Source organism: Oryza sativa, chromosome 12, assembly GCF_034140825.1.
Source record: "Oryza sativa Japonica Group chromosome 12, ASM3414082v1".
Classification (NCBI taxonomy): Eukaryota; Viridiplantae; Streptophyta; class Magnoliopsida; order Poales; family Poaceae; genus Oryza; species Oryza sativa.
Window position 1 is genome coordinate 27913132 of NC_089046.1, and position 18667 is coordinate 27931798.

The 18667-nt window shown below is 42.2% G+C and overlaps 4 protein-coding genes across 4 annotated transcripts; 1 reads left to right on the top strand and 3 right to left on the bottom strand.

The window, feature by feature from the left end:
• Window positions 1-2242: 2242 nt before the first annotated feature.
• Window positions 2243-3460, bottom strand: LOC9272516 (ocs element-binding factor 1). The gene has a single exon (XM_015763561.3). The coding sequence runs from the start codon at window positions 3095-3097 to the stop codon at window positions 2591-2593; it is 507 nt and encodes a 168-aa protein (XP_015619047.1). The 5' UTR covers window positions 3098-3460; the 3' UTR covers window positions 2243-2590.
• Window positions 3461-10803: 7343 nt separating this feature from the next.
• On the bottom strand, window positions 10804-11503 carry LOC4352881 (uncharacterized). Its single transcript, XM_015763505.3, has one exon. The coding sequence runs from the start codon at window positions 11310-11312 to the stop codon at window positions 10953-10955; it is 360 nt and encodes a 119-aa protein (XP_015618991.1). The 5' UTR covers window positions 11313-11503; the 3' UTR covers window positions 10804-10952.
• A 2900-nt stretch (window positions 11504-14403) lies between these two features.
• Window positions 14404-15445, top strand: LOC107278623 (uncharacterized). The gene has a single exon (XM_015763007.3). It carries the CDS (start codon window positions 14522-14524, stop codon window positions 14951-14953), a length of 432 nt encoding a protein of 143 aa, XP_015618493.1. The 5' UTR covers window positions 14404-14521; the 3' UTR covers window positions 14954-15445.
• Window positions 15446-15636: 191 nt separating this feature from the next.
• Window positions 15637-18358, bottom strand: LOC4352882 (U3 small nucleolar RNA-associated protein 5). The gene is made up of 6 exons (XM_015763006.3): window positions 18220-18358; window positions 17655-17902; window positions 17324-17406; window positions 16959-17070; window positions 16141-16215; window positions 15637-16059 (listed from the first exon to the last, which is right to left on the bottom strand). Exons 1-6 carry the CDS (start codon window positions 18278-18280, stop codon window positions 15880-15882), a joined length of 759 nt encoding a protein of 252 aa, XP_015618492.1. The 5' UTR covers window positions 18281-18358; the 3' UTR covers window positions 15637-15879.
• Between the last annotated feature and the right edge of the window lie 309 nt (window positions 18359-18667).

Genomic DNA, 18667 nt, shown 5'->3' on the forward strand with positions numbered 1-18667 from the left:
TGGCCTTTATCGAACGGGTTAATGGACCAAAATGCAAAGCCTCTGCTACTGTAAAATCTGCAGCCCATAGCTCACAGGCTAATGGGCCCTGTATAAATTGTACTCCCTCTGAGCGAACTTTCTTTTTTTGAGAAACCCTCTGTAACTAACTGACACTGTTAACGATGGCCGCCTATCACTAATTACTTTCAGATGGTTATATTACCATAAATGAAAGTTGTATTATTATATATTTATAATGCAACACATTACACACGTCTTTTTTTAAGATAATGGAATATAGCATTTTGGTCTTTTTTTTAAGATAATGGAATATAGCATTTTGGTCTTAGTACACACTTCTATAATATAAGAAGAAGAGAAAAAATTATACATGCCTACGTACAAAACAACCTTGCTCGTAGCTCTCCTAGCTCCTCATGACAACATTCTCCCAATGTGTTTAGCGCCGGCCATACCACACCAACCTAACTCCTTTTAGATACGATTGAGCATCTGGTGCTGTCGTCTCCTTTTATCTAAAGATTCTTCCATTCCTTCTAGATTTTCCAAGCGATGAGCAATAAGAGAGATCTAAGTCTTTTTTTTTTGTTTTATTACTTCTGGGTCACTTGTTTCTTATGTCCACCAATTCAAGAGGTTTCTACTCTTATTCTATTTCAGGATGAAGTGTCCTTGGCACAACCATGTGAGAACTCCAAACCAAATTTGCTTCGAGCAGGCATTTGAACGATAGGTTTTAAGATTCCGGAAACATAACTATAAGAAATAATTATTTGGCCATCCCTTGATCTGTAACCGGTCAGTTGTCCACAGGTAGTCAAAGTTTTAACTTAAATAATACCGGTGTCGATTATTCGAGAAGCGAAGGAATACCAGTTGGATATAGTTCAGCGGGGTAACTTAGTCCATTCAGTCATACAAGTTGAAGAGGACAATGATGCCTCCTGCAAATTTTGCCAAGTTATTTAAGATAAATTTGTCCACTTCAGGTGTATCCATCACAAAAGGCAGCACAGTAGGACACTGAAAGAGGATCAACAACGAATCGCCATGGTGTGATCCTCTCTTTTTCCTGAAGGCTCCATCCAAAGCTGTCCAAACATCTGTTGGATGCAAACACATCCAGCTACAGCAAAGCACAGTGATTGTTTCAGATTAATGTATCTACCAGCTTGCATCTGTAGACACATACTACCAGAATCCAGAAGTAACAACTCAACGAACAAACGAAAAGAAGAGAAAGCAATTAGACATGTTAATTAGCTAGTAGGCTTAGGCTCCCAGGATTTCTCCATGGAATCAAATAAACAAATTAAAGTCAGGGCACGAAGTAATTAAAAGTGGCGAGAGCAACACAAGCGCCATTAGCAAACGAGACGTAAAACACATTGCTAGCTCGAATCGATCGATCGATCGCGTTTGTGCTTTCGACGTGGCGATGGTGACTCGCCACCAGCTCGATCAAATTACTGAAAAAAAAAATCTTGTTCTAATACTTCCCTCTGTTTTAAAATGTTTGACACCGTTGACTTTTTAGCACATATTTGATCGTTCGTCTTATTAAAAATTTTTTAAAATATGTAAAACTATATGTGTACATGAAATATATGTGTACATAAAAGTATATTTAACAATGAATCAAATGATATGAAAAGAATAAATAATTACTTAAATTTTTTAAATAATACGAATGGTCAAACACGTACTAAAAAAGTCAACGGTGTCAAATATTTTGAAATGGAGGGAGTACATGTATAAAAGCCAGCCGCCATTGGCTCACTGTAACTAATGTTCTGTTCAGCAATGAAAACGACATTAATTGTATAGCATCTGACCAGCTAATTAAGCTTTGATCAACCACGGGTGATTAGCTCAGCTCAACTGACCGCTAGCTTATGATCTTCTGCTATCGATTATACTGTAAACTCTATGATTGTGAGTGAGAAGTCCGTTTCTGATGGATGCAGAGAATCCGATGGATCTTTGATCAAATGGTTCATTTGTGTATATGCATCTCATATATCACTTTCGCCCATGCGATATGAAGGAAAAAATAATATTAATTAACCGACAAGAATATGTGCAATTCAAACATCAACTTTAGTGATCACCAAACTCAATTCCATCTCTGCTTGCTCGAGAGTGACAAGTACCAAATACCCCCACAGGATTTGACAGCACGGAACGAAAAGTAAAATGGCTGATTTGATTGATCTCGGAGAAATTTAGCCCGGATAGATCGATCAATTGGTGCACTCAAGTTCATGTCATGACATATCAAATTTCATCGGCATGATATATTGAATTCGGGACAATTCGTCCTCCAAGATCGAGAAAAATGAGCAACTGATGGTCGAGCGATAGTAATAGAGCGTTCGTTCATCGTTAGCTTTGCTCGTCCTTGCCAATTTCATCTCACTGTGATTATTTTTTATCTCAGCAAAATGATTGCTACTTTTATCTACAGCCATTCGAGTTCATCAGTTCATCCATTCATTCGAGTTGGAGAATTCGTTTAACCGGCCCAGGTTTGACCAAGTCAAAAAAGTCGGCACGTGCATGCATGCGTCCACGTGGGATCGATCGCCTACGCGATCAACGAGGCGAGCGCCTGCATCTCGAAGCCACCGCCGGCGGCGGCGGCGGAGTAGAGCTGCCGGAGAGCTATGACGCGGCGGGCGGCGGCGAGGCGAAGCGCGAGCTTGCCGGCCTCGTCGCGGAGTTGCGCGTTGGTGAGCGCCACGAGCGCGGCGCGCGCCCTGGCGCCGCGGAGGCGCGCGACGAGGTCGCGGCTGGTGGCGCGGAGCGCGGAGGCCTTGGCCCGGAGCTCGTCGAGGTGCCGCTGCTTCCGCGCGCGCGACCGGCGCGCCGACTCGCGGTTCGAGATCCTCCGCCGGAGCCGCCGCCGCCGCTCCTCGTCGGCCTGGTCGTCACCGGCCATCACCGGCTCATCAGTAGCCGCCGCCGCCGTCGTGTCCGGATGCGACGGAGACGGCGCCGGAGCAGCTTCCGGACATGGTGCGCCGAAGCCAATGTCGGCGAGGAAGGCCTCGAGGGCGGTGTCGGAGTCGGAGGGGAAGGGGAGGCCGGCCATGGCAGTGGAGGTGAGAGGGGCAGAATGGTAATTAGCAACCAAAGAGAGGGGGTCGAGTGGAAGGAGAGGGAAAAGGGAGGGAACAAGTGAAGGAAGGGCCCATTTTATAGCCGTCGATTCGATTCAACCCAGTGGGTTTGTGGGGCCCACTAGTGGTTTTCTGACGTGGCAGCCAACTTTGTTTGCTCTTCCTTCCAGTCCCCTCTGTTGAAGCTTTGGAAAAAGCTTCATTTCATATCATAGACAGACAGGTGGATTGTCGTCGCATATAACTTTGCAAGTATACTATGTCCACTCGCATTGACGATTTGCCAAATTTTGTAGAAAGTGGTAATAATCAGCGAATATATATATATTCTGTTTTCCTTTTCATTGCCGTGGTTTTTGATCCATTGCAAAGTTACAAGTTACTGCTTTTAATTAATCCAACTAGGAAGGTAGCCCGCGCAATACGCGGGCATATGTATTGGCTTGTTAAAAACAGGTATGGCAAATTAATTTTAAATTAGAAGTAAGATGTTTTTTCCATTTGCTTTTTTCTTTCAGTGAGCTGAGTCGAATGATTTGGTTCTTTTTTTTTTCAATTTGAGTCAAAATCACGCGCTCTCTCCCTCGTGAACGAAACATATATGCGGAGTACATGCGGCTGACTCATGGATGGCATCATCAAGCAATGGAGGATAGAATCATCTTGAAGTTTTTAAGTAGGTTAAGATTAATATTAGATCTAATGATTGTAAATATTAAAAAAAATCAATGGTTAGATTATTTTAAATATAATTCCTGTGATTTTTTATAATTTATTAGAGGGTCGCATGTCATTTAGGAGCAGTCACATGTCATTTAGGAGCATTGGTATGATTGCCGCGTGGCGATTTAGGAGCGTTTATAGGATCTAAATTTAATATTTGTTTAATATGTTGTTTAAAAATTTGCTCTTAAACATTTATATTAGAAGTTTGAGCTATGTATATGGATCTCGAATTATGTATTTAATTATATATAGCACAATAATTCAAAAAATGAGAAAAAAATTAACTTGAGATTTACGATCATTTAGAAATCCAATTATTAATTTTTGATAGATTGAGTCTTAGCTAAAAAATAGAAGTTAGCTTAAGAAATAGAAAAGGAGGGGAGAGTTAGGAGGGTTATGTGCGCACGCACGTATGGATGTGGCGGTGAGGGTGCAGGTACCAGATTTTCTTTTCAAATGAAGATCGTATGGTTAAAATTAATGGGTTCATCAACTTTTATAAAATTAGAATTTTTATGATTTTTATTAATTTGTTAGCTAGAAGATTAAAAAAAGGAAGGAAGGAAAGAGGGAGGGAGGGATGTACGTACCGCGAGAAGAGGTGGCCCAAGAGGAGGGGGCGGTGGAGATGGGTTTTGGGATTTTTCTAATAATGTAGAATATTGGGTCCACCGTATTAAGTGAAAATCGAGGGTTAGATGTTTTGCTTTTTTCTTGTAATTTCTTCGATTTCTCTAATTTGTTAGAGTGTCATGTGGCAACTTAGAAGCGTTTGTAGGAAGTTTAATAGACTTTAGCTAGATAATAGGAAGGGGAAGAGGAGAGGAGAGCACTGAGCTTTTCGGAGAGGGAAGGGTCCATCGATTTAAATAAAACTCATGGTCATATGCTTTTTTTTTTCTCAAAATTTTTATGTTTTTTTTAATTTATTATATGTGAAATGTGTAGACATAGAGATGTTGTAATGGACATCTAACAGATGATGATATGATATAGGTTGTCAATTTTTATACAACGTTTCGTTGCTGTTTAGTTGTCACGGAAAGGATATAGGTTTATGCCTAACAATATATTTATCAGATATCAAGAAAGGCCTAAATGGATCAAACTAAAAATGAATATATTAAAAAAATATAATCATTTAGCTATCTATTGTTTATATACAATCATTTATACTATGTAACGATCCGCCACCAACCATGCATGTAACAGAGGAACTCATATCCCATACTTATATCTCAAACGGCTAAATTTTTTTTACCCATTAGATACCCATCACATGTCTATTTCTATATAAAAACATAGTAAATATAGTGAATATAGGACTTAGCTTGTTGATTAATTTAAATAAAAAATACAACCATTCAAGCGTATATCATAAAAGTATATATCGTCCATAAAAAAAATTACTGCTTGCAGGTTGCACAGCCAGCTTGTTGCTCCATGCAAGAAGGGATATAACCATTTACAATAATACGTTATGGTGTGTATCTCGTAATAACTACCTTAATTAGAAAAAAGAAAAAAACGAGAAAATGAGGGGAGGATGCGTACGTACAGAAGTCGGGAAAGTGCACGTGTGGGCCCAGGAGAGAAGGGTGAGGAGAGATTTTATTTTGATCTGATGGTTAAAATCACTGGGTCCACTGTTTTAAATGAAAATCGACGGTCAGATATTTTTGTTTTTTTCTTATAGTTTCCATAATTTATTAGAGCGCCACATGGTGGCTTATGAGCGTTTGTAGGATGCCACATGGCGGCTTGAGAGCGTTTGTAGGAAGTTTAATGGATTTTTAGTATATAATAGAAGATTGCGCATGTCAAAACCATATATTCTTTCTAGTTTCTACCCTGGTTTTACCCTTACCTGCAGTATTTGGTACAATTTGCAGATGAAAGCTACACCAGTTCAGAGTTGTTTCACCTTTCACCCTATGAAAGTGCAAAACTTTAACTGCAAAGTAAAAAGGTTGCATGACTAGCTAGTTCAATTGTCTACAAATTAAATTACAGATACTGCGATGTTTACCAACTTTAACCTGACGGCCGTGTAACCGCACATAGATAGTACACATCCGTGTAGCATCATACTTAGCAATAGAATCTTGTGAACTACAAAAGCTCAAGAACTATTCACATGTATCTAGGGTGGCTGTGTTCTGTGTACACCTTATGATGCTTTGGGCATATTCTTACATGGACAAGGGAGAATCCTAGATTATCATCTGTGAAAATGAAAGGTAGGTAGCTTAGCTAGGTTGGTAGTCTTCACTCTCCAGAGAAGAAGATATAGGATCGAATCACAAGAACTAAGCCAACCAGAGGGGGGTGAATGGTTGGTATACCCAAAAACCGAAAACTTTTAGTGGAAATAAAAGTTACCCTCGAAATCGACGAAAGTCGGTCTGACTGAAATTGATCTGCCGGTCTGACCGAGTGGATGCCGCCGGTCTGACCGGTGTAGAATCTCCGGTCTGACCGCCGAAGTCGCCTGCTACGCCTGTCGCCGCTGCCGGTCCGACTGCCGTGCTCCCGCCGGTCTGACCGCCGCTTGCCGCCGGTCTGACAGCCGGTAGATCGCCGGTTAGATCGCCGAAACCCGGTAAACACAAATCAAAGAACTCTTAAAGTGGATAACGACTTTATTGATTCTCTCTGTCTTTACAAAGTGTATCAACATCACTCCTTACAAAAATTTCGACTAAACTCGAAACCCTAACTCAAAACTCAATTCTATTGCTCTCTAAAGCGATACCGGGAAGCCTCACGCTCCCCCTCTATTTATACATGAGGTAGGCAGCCTAAAGCCACGAACCAAACTCATACTAGGAGTCCTAAACACCTTAGGAAACCCTTTAGTACAAGAAAGAAACTTTACATAACCAATCGTATCAAATTTGGACTCCTTCCAAATTCGACTCCGCATCCCATACGCACACAATAACTCCATCGTATACCATATGGAATCTCCATCAACCACGTGCATCAACTCTAGCCTAAGTATCCCGCATGATCTCTGACCACCACGGACGTCGTCTTATCCCCAAGCCGACTCCCCGTCCATCACTGCAAATACTCTCCTGAGACATCGAGTCACCTACACATGGAACAAACAAAGAAACCATATTCTGAGACCAAGCTATCTCTAACTTGACTCATTAGCAGCAAACAATAGTATTACATACGTATAGTATCCATCTAGAAGTCATAATCATGAAATAAACTCGGATATCCAAATAAACAATCCGAAACCGAAACCGATACAGTGTCGGCCGGTCAGACCGCGGGTTGCGCCTGTCTGACCGCGCAATACACACCGGTCTGACGGTCTGACTAGTCCACATAAAATGATAGATCCTGCGATCACCTGTAAATCCGATCATCTCCAAAACCACTTCGTGAATAAATTCCAAATAACAAAACCAATAATCTCCAATGCCCAATTGTTTATCACAGAATAATAATAAAAACACCTTTAATTTTACAGAGGATCGAGAAGGGAAGAAAAACTAGTTAAAGCCCGACCTAGTTACTCTCATTGAGAAGCTCTAAAACCTTAATCACTAAGGAAAGGGAGAGGTATATAGCTAGCTAGCAGGTTCTTCTAATTGTTTTTTGCACGCCCACAAGATATTGGATAGCAAATCTTATATTCGATTTTTTTTTGCTGCCTAGGGCCAGCAAGATCTATTGATTTGCATGCTCAGCTGTCTTATATACTGATAAATGATTATTCTATGACTAGCAATCGAAAAGTTTGTTTAAACCCATCCTTAGTCAGTCTGACCTGAATTATTTGATAAGATGTTGTTGAATTTCTTGCTGGATTGCACCATCGATCTATATATCTGAAAGCAAGCGACAGTTAAACAGTACTAGTATAACTAACAGAATTCTATATTATATTATTACATGGACACAATGTAATCGTGAAATTAAATTAATATATGTAGCCTGATAGTAGAAATTAAAAGCCATTACATTATGACATTGAAACCATGGAGCGCACCCACACCACTACTTTTGGGACACCAGCAAACCTGCCCTTGATTTTTATGCAGCAAAGCTAGTGCATTCTTACTGATCATGACTGTTCGATGATAGGTCATCGAAAGCTACATGTAATTAACTCAAAAGGGGGGCATATATATAAACATTCTGGTTGGCCATGCTACCTTAGCTCTTTCATGAAGGAATACAGATATCTGGTCGATGGAGTATATGCTCAGCCACTGGAATATATAGCATCAAAGCTAATGTTACACTAGTCACCCATCATCATCTCAAAGAATAAAACTTGTAGACAACATATATCTATATATGCTTCCATCTATGTGGAATATTCTAGTAGTATTGCATATCATAGCAAGTAAGTAATCTTCCACTGTTCCTCTAAAAAAGGTAATTGCATCTTTCCTTTAATGATCAGCACAGTGTCCACCCATGCATCAATATTTAGTGACTGTCAGTGCTATGTGCAAGTAATTTGATTAGGTAGAGATCATGCATGCAAGCTGCATGGTCGCATGATGCATAGCAAAGCTTTCAGAAAGATGGGATTAACTCCAATTTGTAAGTCATACTCTAGTGCAAATCTCAAAGGCAACATTCACAAGTTCAAAAAAAAAAACAATGATGCATCATTAATTATGTTTAAATGTATATGCATTATTATGCATAAGATCTAATAAGTACTAAAGCTGCCTCCTTTAGCTAGACTAATAAAGCAGGCGATGTTGAGGCACGACCTTTCTGTTACAGCAAGTGGGTAGCACGAGACAACACAGAGAAGGTATGGAAGATCAACCAGACAATGGTAAGCTCTAGCTAGCTAGCTCGACAGAAAGATCAACATACCTATTGCTTAGTGAAAGGGAAAAGGAGACAGTCTGAGAAGAGTACTGTGAGCTAGGGTACTAATCAAGAAGAGTCATTGGAGATAAAAGTATAGTTTAGTTAGCTAACAGTACGAGTATAATCACATAATATAGTGAAATAAAAGCAGGGAGTTATGTTAGTTAAGTGCCATGGATGGACAGATGGCCTCCATGCATGTGTAGTTCCTATCCATCAAAGCCTGAATTTTGGTGTCTGTACCTGAAGTCTCTGAAGATGCATGCACGCACGATGAGATCTAGCGACTACTGCATATATTTGCAAGTGCAGGCACATGGTTTGCCTCCAGGTTTGGAGAAAAGACCGCATCTAGGGAGGCTTTTGGAAATTCAGAAATTGGAATCTTAGTTTCTTGTTTGGTTTGACAGGGAGGATGCACTGAGGAGATTGGGCCAGGTGTCCGGCTATATGCTAGCAACAGTTCTCTGCATACACCTTTATCTTATATAATTAGTTTTTAGTAGTAATTATTGTGGCTTGTCAACTTTATTCAGTGTCACTTGAAATATGTTACTTTTCGATTAAATGACTAAATCTAGTAGTAAAAGAGTAGGCAGGCATGCATCTTTTGTAGTAAATGTATAAATATGGTGTATATAGTTAATTTCCTACTGCCTTTGGATTAGGAACTAGAATTAAGAGTCACATATTGCACAACATGTGACAGGTAGGCATAGACTCTCACTACAAAAGGTCTCACAATAATGTTCTTTTTTCTTGTTGAAGTAAACACTCCTATGTGAGTCTGAGATCAGGAGATGATGCATGTAGACAGTATACCATTGGTTGTTTTCAAAGCTAAACCAAGCAGTTAAAACAGAAAAGGCAGGGCACATGCAGTTGTCATGCTGCCTGGGGCCATTAGGAAATGGGCAAGTGATGGGTTAAAGGTGTTAATCAGAGTTGAGAGTACACCCCCGCAGGTTCAGATAATCAGTGGATCTCCCTAATAGGTAAGCAGGATCTTGAGAAAAAGAAAGCTTAGTTAATGAGATGTTGATGGAGAGGCACTGGAAATGTGAATTGTGATGGACATTTGGGCATGTGGGCTTGGGCCATCCAGCTGCTGGGCTGCTGTAAACTAGGCCTACTCTGTAGAAGCAACGGCTTCTAATCCTAGCTAGCTTTATGCTGATGGATGGTGCGAATCAGGCCGTGCAGAAAAAGAGAGAAAAGAAAACCAGTCTAAAAAGAAAGAGAGAAGAAAGAACAAACACAAGGAACAGATTCATCATCATTTAGTTAGGATTAAGTGATATGTATGAAAACCGAGGTCTTTTACGGTGCTTGAAAGGTACCTCAGGTACCTTCTATCAACAGTCCAGATAAAGAGTTTTTTTTACCGTCCAACGGCCGGTACTGAATTCCTAGACCCGATCCAACAGCTGGTAGAGTTTGGTACCGTGAGATACCAATTCTGTCCTTGGTACAGTACCGACCTAAGAACTAAGGTGGAAAGGCAAAAATATAATTTCACGTGCAATAGATGGATGGGAGTCAAGCGGATAGTGTGATAGGGTTCCCACCAATGCCACCGCCGCTGCCTGGAGTGCGTCGACCTCGTCCGTGCGGCGCCGCGAAGAACTCCGCCTCGTCCGCCCCTCGCCGCTAGGAAGTACGTACTCATCCTCTCGGCACCGAGAAAGAATCCTCCTTCTCCATCCGTCGCCGCCAGGAAGGACTACTCCTCCTCGGGCCCTCAGCGCAGGGAAAGTATCCTCAACTCCGCCGCCCCTGCTCACACGCCGTCGGTGCTGAAATTGAGCGCACCACTGCTAATTTTCTCTCCCAATCCTATCCATCCCGAATTGAACGGTCGGATGAGTTTTGGCACCGACCGGTACCAGTACCAGGCGGTACAACTTGCTGGACAGTAAACATGCTCCCAGATAAATCCCAAGCACCGTAGAAAATCTCATGAAAACCACGTAAGTTCATCCGTGCAATCAAGAATTGAAGATGGGGGATCAGTACGTAACTGCACGCTAAATATTCCTACATTTCAACCAGATTAAATTAAGCTGGAGAGCAATTGAACCGAAGACCATTGGAGTGTGATACACATATAGGAGTATATATGTAGGATGATTCATCCAAAATGAACTTATGACATAGTACAATTCATCAGCGAGAAACTAACTAACAATTGGTTTATTCATTTGCAACATGCATACTGCAAGAAGAAGAATTGAAGACTATTGATTAATTAGCAGTGGTGGTGTTGTCACAACAGCGAAAGCCACCCCTGCTGATCTTGCCCTTCCCGGCCGTCGTAGTCGACGTGCTCTTCTTCGGCGCCGCCGTGGTGGCGCGGGGCAGCAGCGGCGCCGCCTCGCTGACGACGACGACGTCCCGGCTCCTGGGAGGGTGGTCGTCGTCGTCGTCCGTGGGGAACTCGACGCAGGAGCAGCGCTCCAGCGACGCGAAGAAGGCGGCGGCGAGGCACCCGGCAGCTCGGCCCAGCGGGCGGCCGCAGCTTTGGCCCAGGTGGGCGTGGGCGCCTCCGCGGTTGCAGGAGAAGGACGCGCACCGCGGCGAGGAGGTGGCGGCGCGCATCGGCATATCGATCGATACTAGTGGAGTGGAGTGGAGTGGTGAGTCACCTTGGCTTGGATCGATTCTTGCGCGCGAATATATCGATCGATCAAAGATAGATCATCCTAGGCCTAACTATTATGGTTTGACGGTTTTGTTGAGTTGTATTCCAAATTCATTTGCACATATATAAAGACCAGCTTCTGTCAGAGCGAAGCGGAAGCCCATTATTGGAGGCTTGGCCGGAGCGAAGCGTAGGGTATCGTTATCCTTTTAAGATTTCACCTTCGGTGCTGTAATCTTATCCCAATATAATAAAGATATTTTTGTTGACTGATGTTCGTGTCTTTTGTGATTGATCTATCATTGTTTATCGTTTATTTGCCTAACGTTTCCTAACAGGTTTTGCCCTTGTTATCGATCGGGTCGGATCGCCGTCGACGTCAACCAGTGAGTCTCCTCTCCGGCCGTTGGCCGCACTGATCGATCCGGTAGGCGGGCGGCGGACAGCGAGAGCGCAGTGGAGTGACGACGGCTACCCACCAATCGTCATCATCGTTTGCTCTTGCTAGCTCCAGATAAAGATGATGACGACTGGTGGGTAGTGGCCGTGGCCATCGGCGAGAAGGACGGCGATTCCCTTTCCTTGTGGGGAAGACGGAGGATCCAACACCAAACACGGCATATATGCAAAGGAAATACGGGACCGCTATATGTGCTACCATTAACCAAAGGGGTTCTTTTAAAAAATTCCTAGCACAATCAAAATGGGCTTCACGTATGTCGCATTACCATTTCGGCCCAACAAAAACAGGCCTCTTGTAGGTTAGAAACCCGTACCGGCCCAAACATTTCGCCCGCACGTCGCATTACCGACTTACAGTTCAGGCCCATTTTATATGGGCTGCACGGATACAACCAACATGGGCCTTCCCTTCCAGTGCAACAAGAATGGGCCAAACTTGTGACAGGGCTTGGACCAAGATGGGGGTTTGAAGGACCAAGAATGGGCCTTTTCAATATTGATCGATCTGGTTCTGTGGTGCTAGAATTATAGCTAAAAAAATCTATGTGATTTAACGCTAGTCAATAATAAATGGGAGTTGGGGATTTGTTTCATCACCTTATTTCTTATTTTGATTTATTTTTATCTTTAACAAAATTTTGGATGTGTCTTATGATTGAAGGCGGAGATACAATCTATTTTCATTATTAAAAAATAATACATGTTTGACGATTGATTGATAGAAAATTTTGAGATGCAGAGCTTACTGGTGAACCGCTGAAGCAAACATCTACCAGTAGCAATTTGTGTAGAAGTCGTCTTGTAAAAATAAAATGCGTGGTAGGGCATAAAAGCCCAGGCATGCATCGCATTTGTTGATATGCAGGAATAGGGATCGATGGATGGAAAGAGAGACCGGGATTCCCCTGTCGGCCGGCAACAATCCTCTACTATTAATTCTTTCGTCAACTGAACCTGAATGGATATCTGTATGGTTGTTCAATCCCATCCATCCAAGATGCAGGCCAGCTCTGAGCTCCTCTATTTCATCTAGTGCATGCAATGCACTGGCTGCAGTACTTATATATGCATCTGTCTGAGGTTCTCTTTTCTCATTTGGAGGGGATCAAATCAAAACACAATTAAACAGAGGAGTATACAGTTAGAAAGAGCATGAAAAGTTGGTTTACGTCTGCAATAAAATTCAAGCAGGGATCGCAACCACTTTACTTTGCCAAAGAAACTACTTTAATACTTCTCTTCCTGTACGTGTGAAAGAGCAGAAACTACGTTCTACTACTTTACTACTACGAACAAAATCATCCAGCTTCCTTTCCAGCATGCACCTGACCTCGCGATCGAATCAATTCGATCGGCCGACGCATCCATCGATCAATCCATGTCGCTAGTTCAAACCGTTTACACCAACATATACTCCCTCCACTAATGTATGACGCCATTGACTTTTTATCTAATGTTTGACCATTCATCTTATTCAAATGTTTTGTACAAATATAAAAATATTTATGTCATGCTTAAAGAACTGAATCAAGTCACAATAAAATAAATGATAATTACATAAATTTTTTGAATAAGACGAATGATCAAACGTTGGATAAAAAATCAACGGCGTCATACATTAAAATTTTAATGAAGGTAGTATTAGATGGACATGAAATGATGTTGAGCTTACTGGTAGCTTTAGCTTATTATTGTTAGCAAGTGTCGCTAGCTGTTGCTATTGCAAATGTGGTGGTGGTGCGAGACAGCCATCTGCCGGCCGGCCATGACAAGAGAAAGTTACGTATGGAGTATCATGGATGCATGCTCATGCTGGGGCCTTTGCTACCACTGCCTCTTCTTCCTCTCAAAGTCCTAGGTTCCCAGCTTTCTAGTTTTGAGAGCCTGTTCCGAAAGTTTTTGATAGCTGCAGCTTTTCAAATTCAGAAGGTTCCTCAAATAATTTAGCTTTCCGTTCAGATTCTAAGAAGTTGTAGTTGTAGAATTCAAAAATTAAACTAACAATCAAAAGCCGAGTTTCTCAGCTTTTCTAGATTCTCATAATCTGGCGACCAACTAGTTGTTTCTCAGAATCTTAAAGCTTCTCCAAACATGACCATATACTCCTCGTCAGGGATGGGCTCAGAGCGCGCGATTACATCATCTTGGTGTAACTGACTGAGGGAGTGTTTGAGAGAAGGAGAAAAGAGAAAATGCATAAAACAATGTGAACCACTAACGCATGATTAATTGAGTATTAATTATTTTTAACTTAAAAATAGATTAGTATGATTTTTAAAAGCAACTTTTCTATATAAGGTTGTCATCGGTTGGCCAATTACGGATAATACGCCAAATGTTTGGCTATTGTGAAAAAAAATTTGGGTTAAAACTTTTATATATGTGTTTTTTTTACTTCAAGCTAAAAAAAGAAACTACGAAAAATAAACCTCAAAATCAACTTTTGGTATTGGCATATAACTTATACTAAGACAAAAAAGATGTGACCCTAAATTTTTTACAAACAACACATCTTTTAATAGTTTAGAAAACGTGCACGTGAAAAAACAAGGTGAATTTTCTCTCACAATCATCTGTGGACGAACGTAACCCAGTCTTAATAGAGCTTCTATTATCTAAAATTAGACTCCTCTCCTCTCCAAGCCAATTTAGCTTCCATTGCACCACCTCCCTCCCTCCCTCCATCCATCTCTCTTACCACGTACCAACAATGGCCACCATGGCTCCAAGGCTGCTCATCGTCGTCGTCTCCGTCCTCTTCACCGCCGGCATAATCGCCTCCGCCGCCGCCGCGCGCGACCTCACCGCCGACCCGGCCGGCCAGGCCCCGCCGGCCTACGACTTCGGCATCCCGGCAGGCTTCTTCGTCCCCGGCACCAACAACCCGTACAACGGCGATCCTGCAGCGTGGGCAGCTGGGTACGGCAGCGCCGCCGCCGGCGACGTCGGCGGGTTCGGGAATGGTGGGGCGGAGGCGCCGTCGATGGTTTGCTCCGACAAGGGGCCATGCAACGGCAAGAAGCTGACCTGCCCGAAGAAGTGCTTCGTCTCCTTCAGCCGCTCCGGCAATGGCTACGCCGCCGGCGGTGGCGGCGGCGGCTGCTCCTTCGACTGCTCGACCAAGTGCGAAGCTACCTGCTGATCATTTTACTACTTCATTTCCTCACCCATCGAATCCAAGGCCTCCTCTTGCATCAGCTCAATACTTCATCTATACACATCATCATCAGCTGATGATACCGCTCCAGATATCTATCTATCTATCTATCTAATCTACAGGTTTGGTGCTTGCTTGCTAATGTCTACTACGTACCCATCTTAATCTGCTTAATTAATTGGTGCAAAATATATTTCTACCTATATATGTTCTTAACTAATCCTGCATATATATTCTGGAAAACGGACATGCACATCTGTTTTTTTTTACTTGTTCGAATGCTGCATGTACGTGTTTTCATTACCTCTACTGCAGAGACTACTACTTGTGTGTGTAACCGTACCTATAAACTTGTACTCCATCACGTAATGATGAATGAATAAAGGAGCGTGTCATATTTGTAACCCGTGTTGTATCTGCGACTTGTGTTGTAAATTGTTATGATGGAGGAGAATATAATACCGCATGTTTGCCTAACCCTGCCTGCAAAACGCCACCCGTCTCAATGTTTGTTGTCAGCCGCTCTTTCAGATCTCATAACTCAAAATTGCCGGTAAGTACATATATATGCATCTTAATTCAAGCTATTTCAGTGGTCCACCAAATGATGAATCTTTTGCTGTAAGTTTTCATGCTTGCCTTCTTTTACTGTCAAAACTAGATGTATGTATCTAAAAGGGTATTTTCATGGTAAAGAGTATATGTGTTTCACAAGTGCAGGCAAGACTGAGTTACCCATTAATTCCAACAACATGCTCACAAAGAATTGAAGGCAACTCGCAACTCATCAGAAAAAATCAATGTGAAAAGTGTTCAGAAACTATCCTATCGACTTCTTCTGCCCATCATGAGGTTAACTCACAACTCCAACTCTCATCACGAAGATCAAGAGCTCATCAGGTATCGATTCATCAGTCGCTCATGACCTCACTTCCATCTGAATGCTCAGAAGCATCAGTAACACCCCCCAGATCTTCACCCTCCCCACTGGTTTCCATATCATCAACTTCAGACTCTTCATCATCAGTATCCTTGTCCTCATAAATTATCGGCGGGGATCCTTCTTCCTCTCCGGATCCATCATCGTCAATCTGGGAGATACATACTTTCAGTTATGGATTTGCAATGCTCAAAATGATGGCACTTGCTGGTGGGGTAAAAGTAAAACTTACCTCACTGAAAAGATAATCTAGACAGGTAGACAACTGCAGCGATGATTTGAAGGTCGATGTTCTTGCATCAATTAGCTGAGAGAAATGCAATCAGTAATAGTAAAATCCAAAAATAAACATGAGCACATGACTTATAATTGTTATTATGTCTCCACTAGTGCACTAAAAGCTGACATATTCACAGTAATTTTGACATCCACAAATTCCAAGGGGCTGTATAGCCTAGATGCAGACATCCTGATGCACATCACTAAAGGAGGTTGTAAGTGGTGCATACGGAGACAACTCTTTATGCAGTACAGGCCATACTTTGCTGCTAATGCTATAGGTATGTAAACTCTCAGAGGTATGTTGCATATATATATGGAAATAATCCCACGAGTCAGAAAGAATATGCAGTCGGTAACACTAACATTCAAAACAAAAATGACCTGCAATCTGTCTCTTCATGTCTGAGCTATAGCGTGCATACTGATACATTCAAGATAATAATTGGCGCTAAACAGGTTACTTGAGAATACGGTGCTTAGATATCCAGAGGCTAGTATCATTCAGGAGGCCACCATCTGGTATAGGTAAAGAAAGCTCTCAACTTCACTTCACGTGGGGCAGTAAAGTTCTAAATCAATCACCAGGAAATGATGTGCTGGTTTTTCAAAAAAATATTTGTTGCTCCAAAGGATATAAAGGAAAAACATATTTTAAACAACTCACATGATAGAGTGAGTTGAGAAGAAGCTCAATTACTGAACAATATCCTTCACATAAATGTAGCTAATTGCTACCTATGCAATCAGAATTAGTTAATAAATACTCACATGATAGAGTGAGTTGAGCAGAAGCAGAGAAGACTCCTGAGAAACTATGCTACTCATGTGTTGACTGAGCAAACTTTGCAGCCATGGGAGCAAGGAAACCAGCACTGCACCCCTGACAAAGGGGAAAAAATGGAAAACATAAGACCTCTACGTCAAAATATAACCAAATAATCTTGGCAGTATGTAAATATAATCATTGTTTGAGTAGCCCATGAAAATCCAGTCAAACATAGATGCAGAAAAAAGAATTGAAGCTCTCCTTTTTTTCATGTCTACTGATGAATTACATAATAACCCGAATTGTATATCCTAAGCCCATCTTCTTTGTACTGAATTGCAAAAGTGCGTCTAACGAATTATCCTACCTCGATTGCATAAGCAATATGAAGAACTTGAGAAGCTTCACAGCGTCTGCTGGTGTAAGAAGTGATATTGAATTAACAATGACCTGCACAGAAACCAACACTGAAATTATCAGATTTGATGACCAAATTGCATCAAGGATTAGTCAATGTTAACTTATAACATCTCTCAATAACAGGTAAGAATTAGTGATTAACACTAGCAGAGCAAGTGATGAATAAAATCATATTTCAGTACCACGAAAATCTGGCGATATAGCCGAATGCAGTGCAAGTGAAACGGCAGGCAAGCATCGCATTGCATCATTGCAAGAAGGGAAAACCATGACGATACCTTGTGGTCTTTATTGTACAAGCAATTGAGCAAGGATGCGTGGTCATCAGCCCGCAGAGCCTGCTTGAGCAAGACGTGAACCGAGTCCGCGCTCGGCGGCATCACCACGGGGAGTGGCTGCTCCTGGGTAGCTTCACCTGCTGTCCCGTCGCCTCCTCCGTTGAGCAGATTCAGGGTGGCCAGCTTTTCCTCCATGGTGGGTTCGTCAAGATTATACTCCGGATTAGCACCACTGTCGTTGATTGCATCTGAAACATAGACACCAAGGGCATGTTCACTTTGATGCCAAAAAAATACTTACCAAATTTTGGCATTGCCGAAATTTTAGCAACTTGTCAAAATTTTGGCAAGATTTCTTATATAGTTACCAAAATTTGACAGCAAACTAAATATAGCCATTTTTTGGCAACTTTATCAAAATTTGGTAAGGTTGAAAATGACATCAAAGTGAACAGGTCCCAAATCATGCTGTCACCAATGGCTGTTCAGAGAGCTCGCGTTTATCTGTGCCAGCGGCTAGCCTAGACAAGCAGGGAAAAAACCAAGAACTGAGGAACAGGGTTACCTGATGGCAGGGGAGCGCCCGGGGCAGGTTGCCTCCGGCGGCGCCGGCGAGTGAGGTCCATCCGCTTACTTCAGCACGCAGCTGGCGTCGGCGCCGGTGGAGACAAACGAAGCGAGAGAGCAGCGGCGGCGGCGGCGGCGGAAGAAGAGAGAGAGGGGGAGAGAGAGAGAGATGAAGGAAGTGCAAGGCCGCACGGATGGGCCGGAATACGGCCCAGCCCATCCTATCTCCAGACATTTTTTATATTTCTTCCTCTCCTTTTTTTTTTCTAGTTTTCTTTCCGTGTAATTCTTTTGCACGTTCGCGAATAATTTTCTTCCAAATAGTAGCTGCTCATACTGGCATTCCTGTCTACCTTTTCAATGCTCACGACAAGCATGCTCATTTTCTCATTTTCAGAGGTTTTGTTTCCAAAAACATTTTTACTGAAAGAATTTGAGGCTGGCTA

Excerpts from the sequence above, each read along its gene's own strand:
- LOC107278623 (XM_015763007.3), top strand. The coding sequence starts at position 14,522 with ATGGCCACCATGGCTCCAAGGCTGCTCATCGTCGTCGTCTCCGTCCTC.
- LOC9272516 (XM_015763561.3), bottom strand. The coding sequence starts at position 3,097 with ATGGCCGGCCTCCCCTTCCCCTCCGACTCCGACACCGCCCTCGAGGCC.
- LOC4352882 (XM_015763006.3), bottom strand. The coding sequence starts at position 18,280 with ATGGACCTCACTCGCCGGCGCCGCCGGAGGCAACCTGCCCCGGGCGCT. Across the intron at positions 17,407-17,654 it reads TGTACAATAAAGACCACAAG|GTCATTGTTAATTCAATATC; the intron begins GTATCGTCATGG and ends GTTTCTGTGCAG. Across the intron at positions 17,071-17,323 it reads ATATTGCTTATGCAATCGAG|GGGTGCAGTGCTGGTTTCCT; the intron begins GTAGGATAATTC and ends CCCCTTTGTCAG.
- LOC4352881 (XM_015763505.3), bottom strand. The coding sequence starts at position 11,312 with ATGCCGATGCGCGCCGCCACCTCCTCGCCGCGGTGCGCGTCCTTCTCC.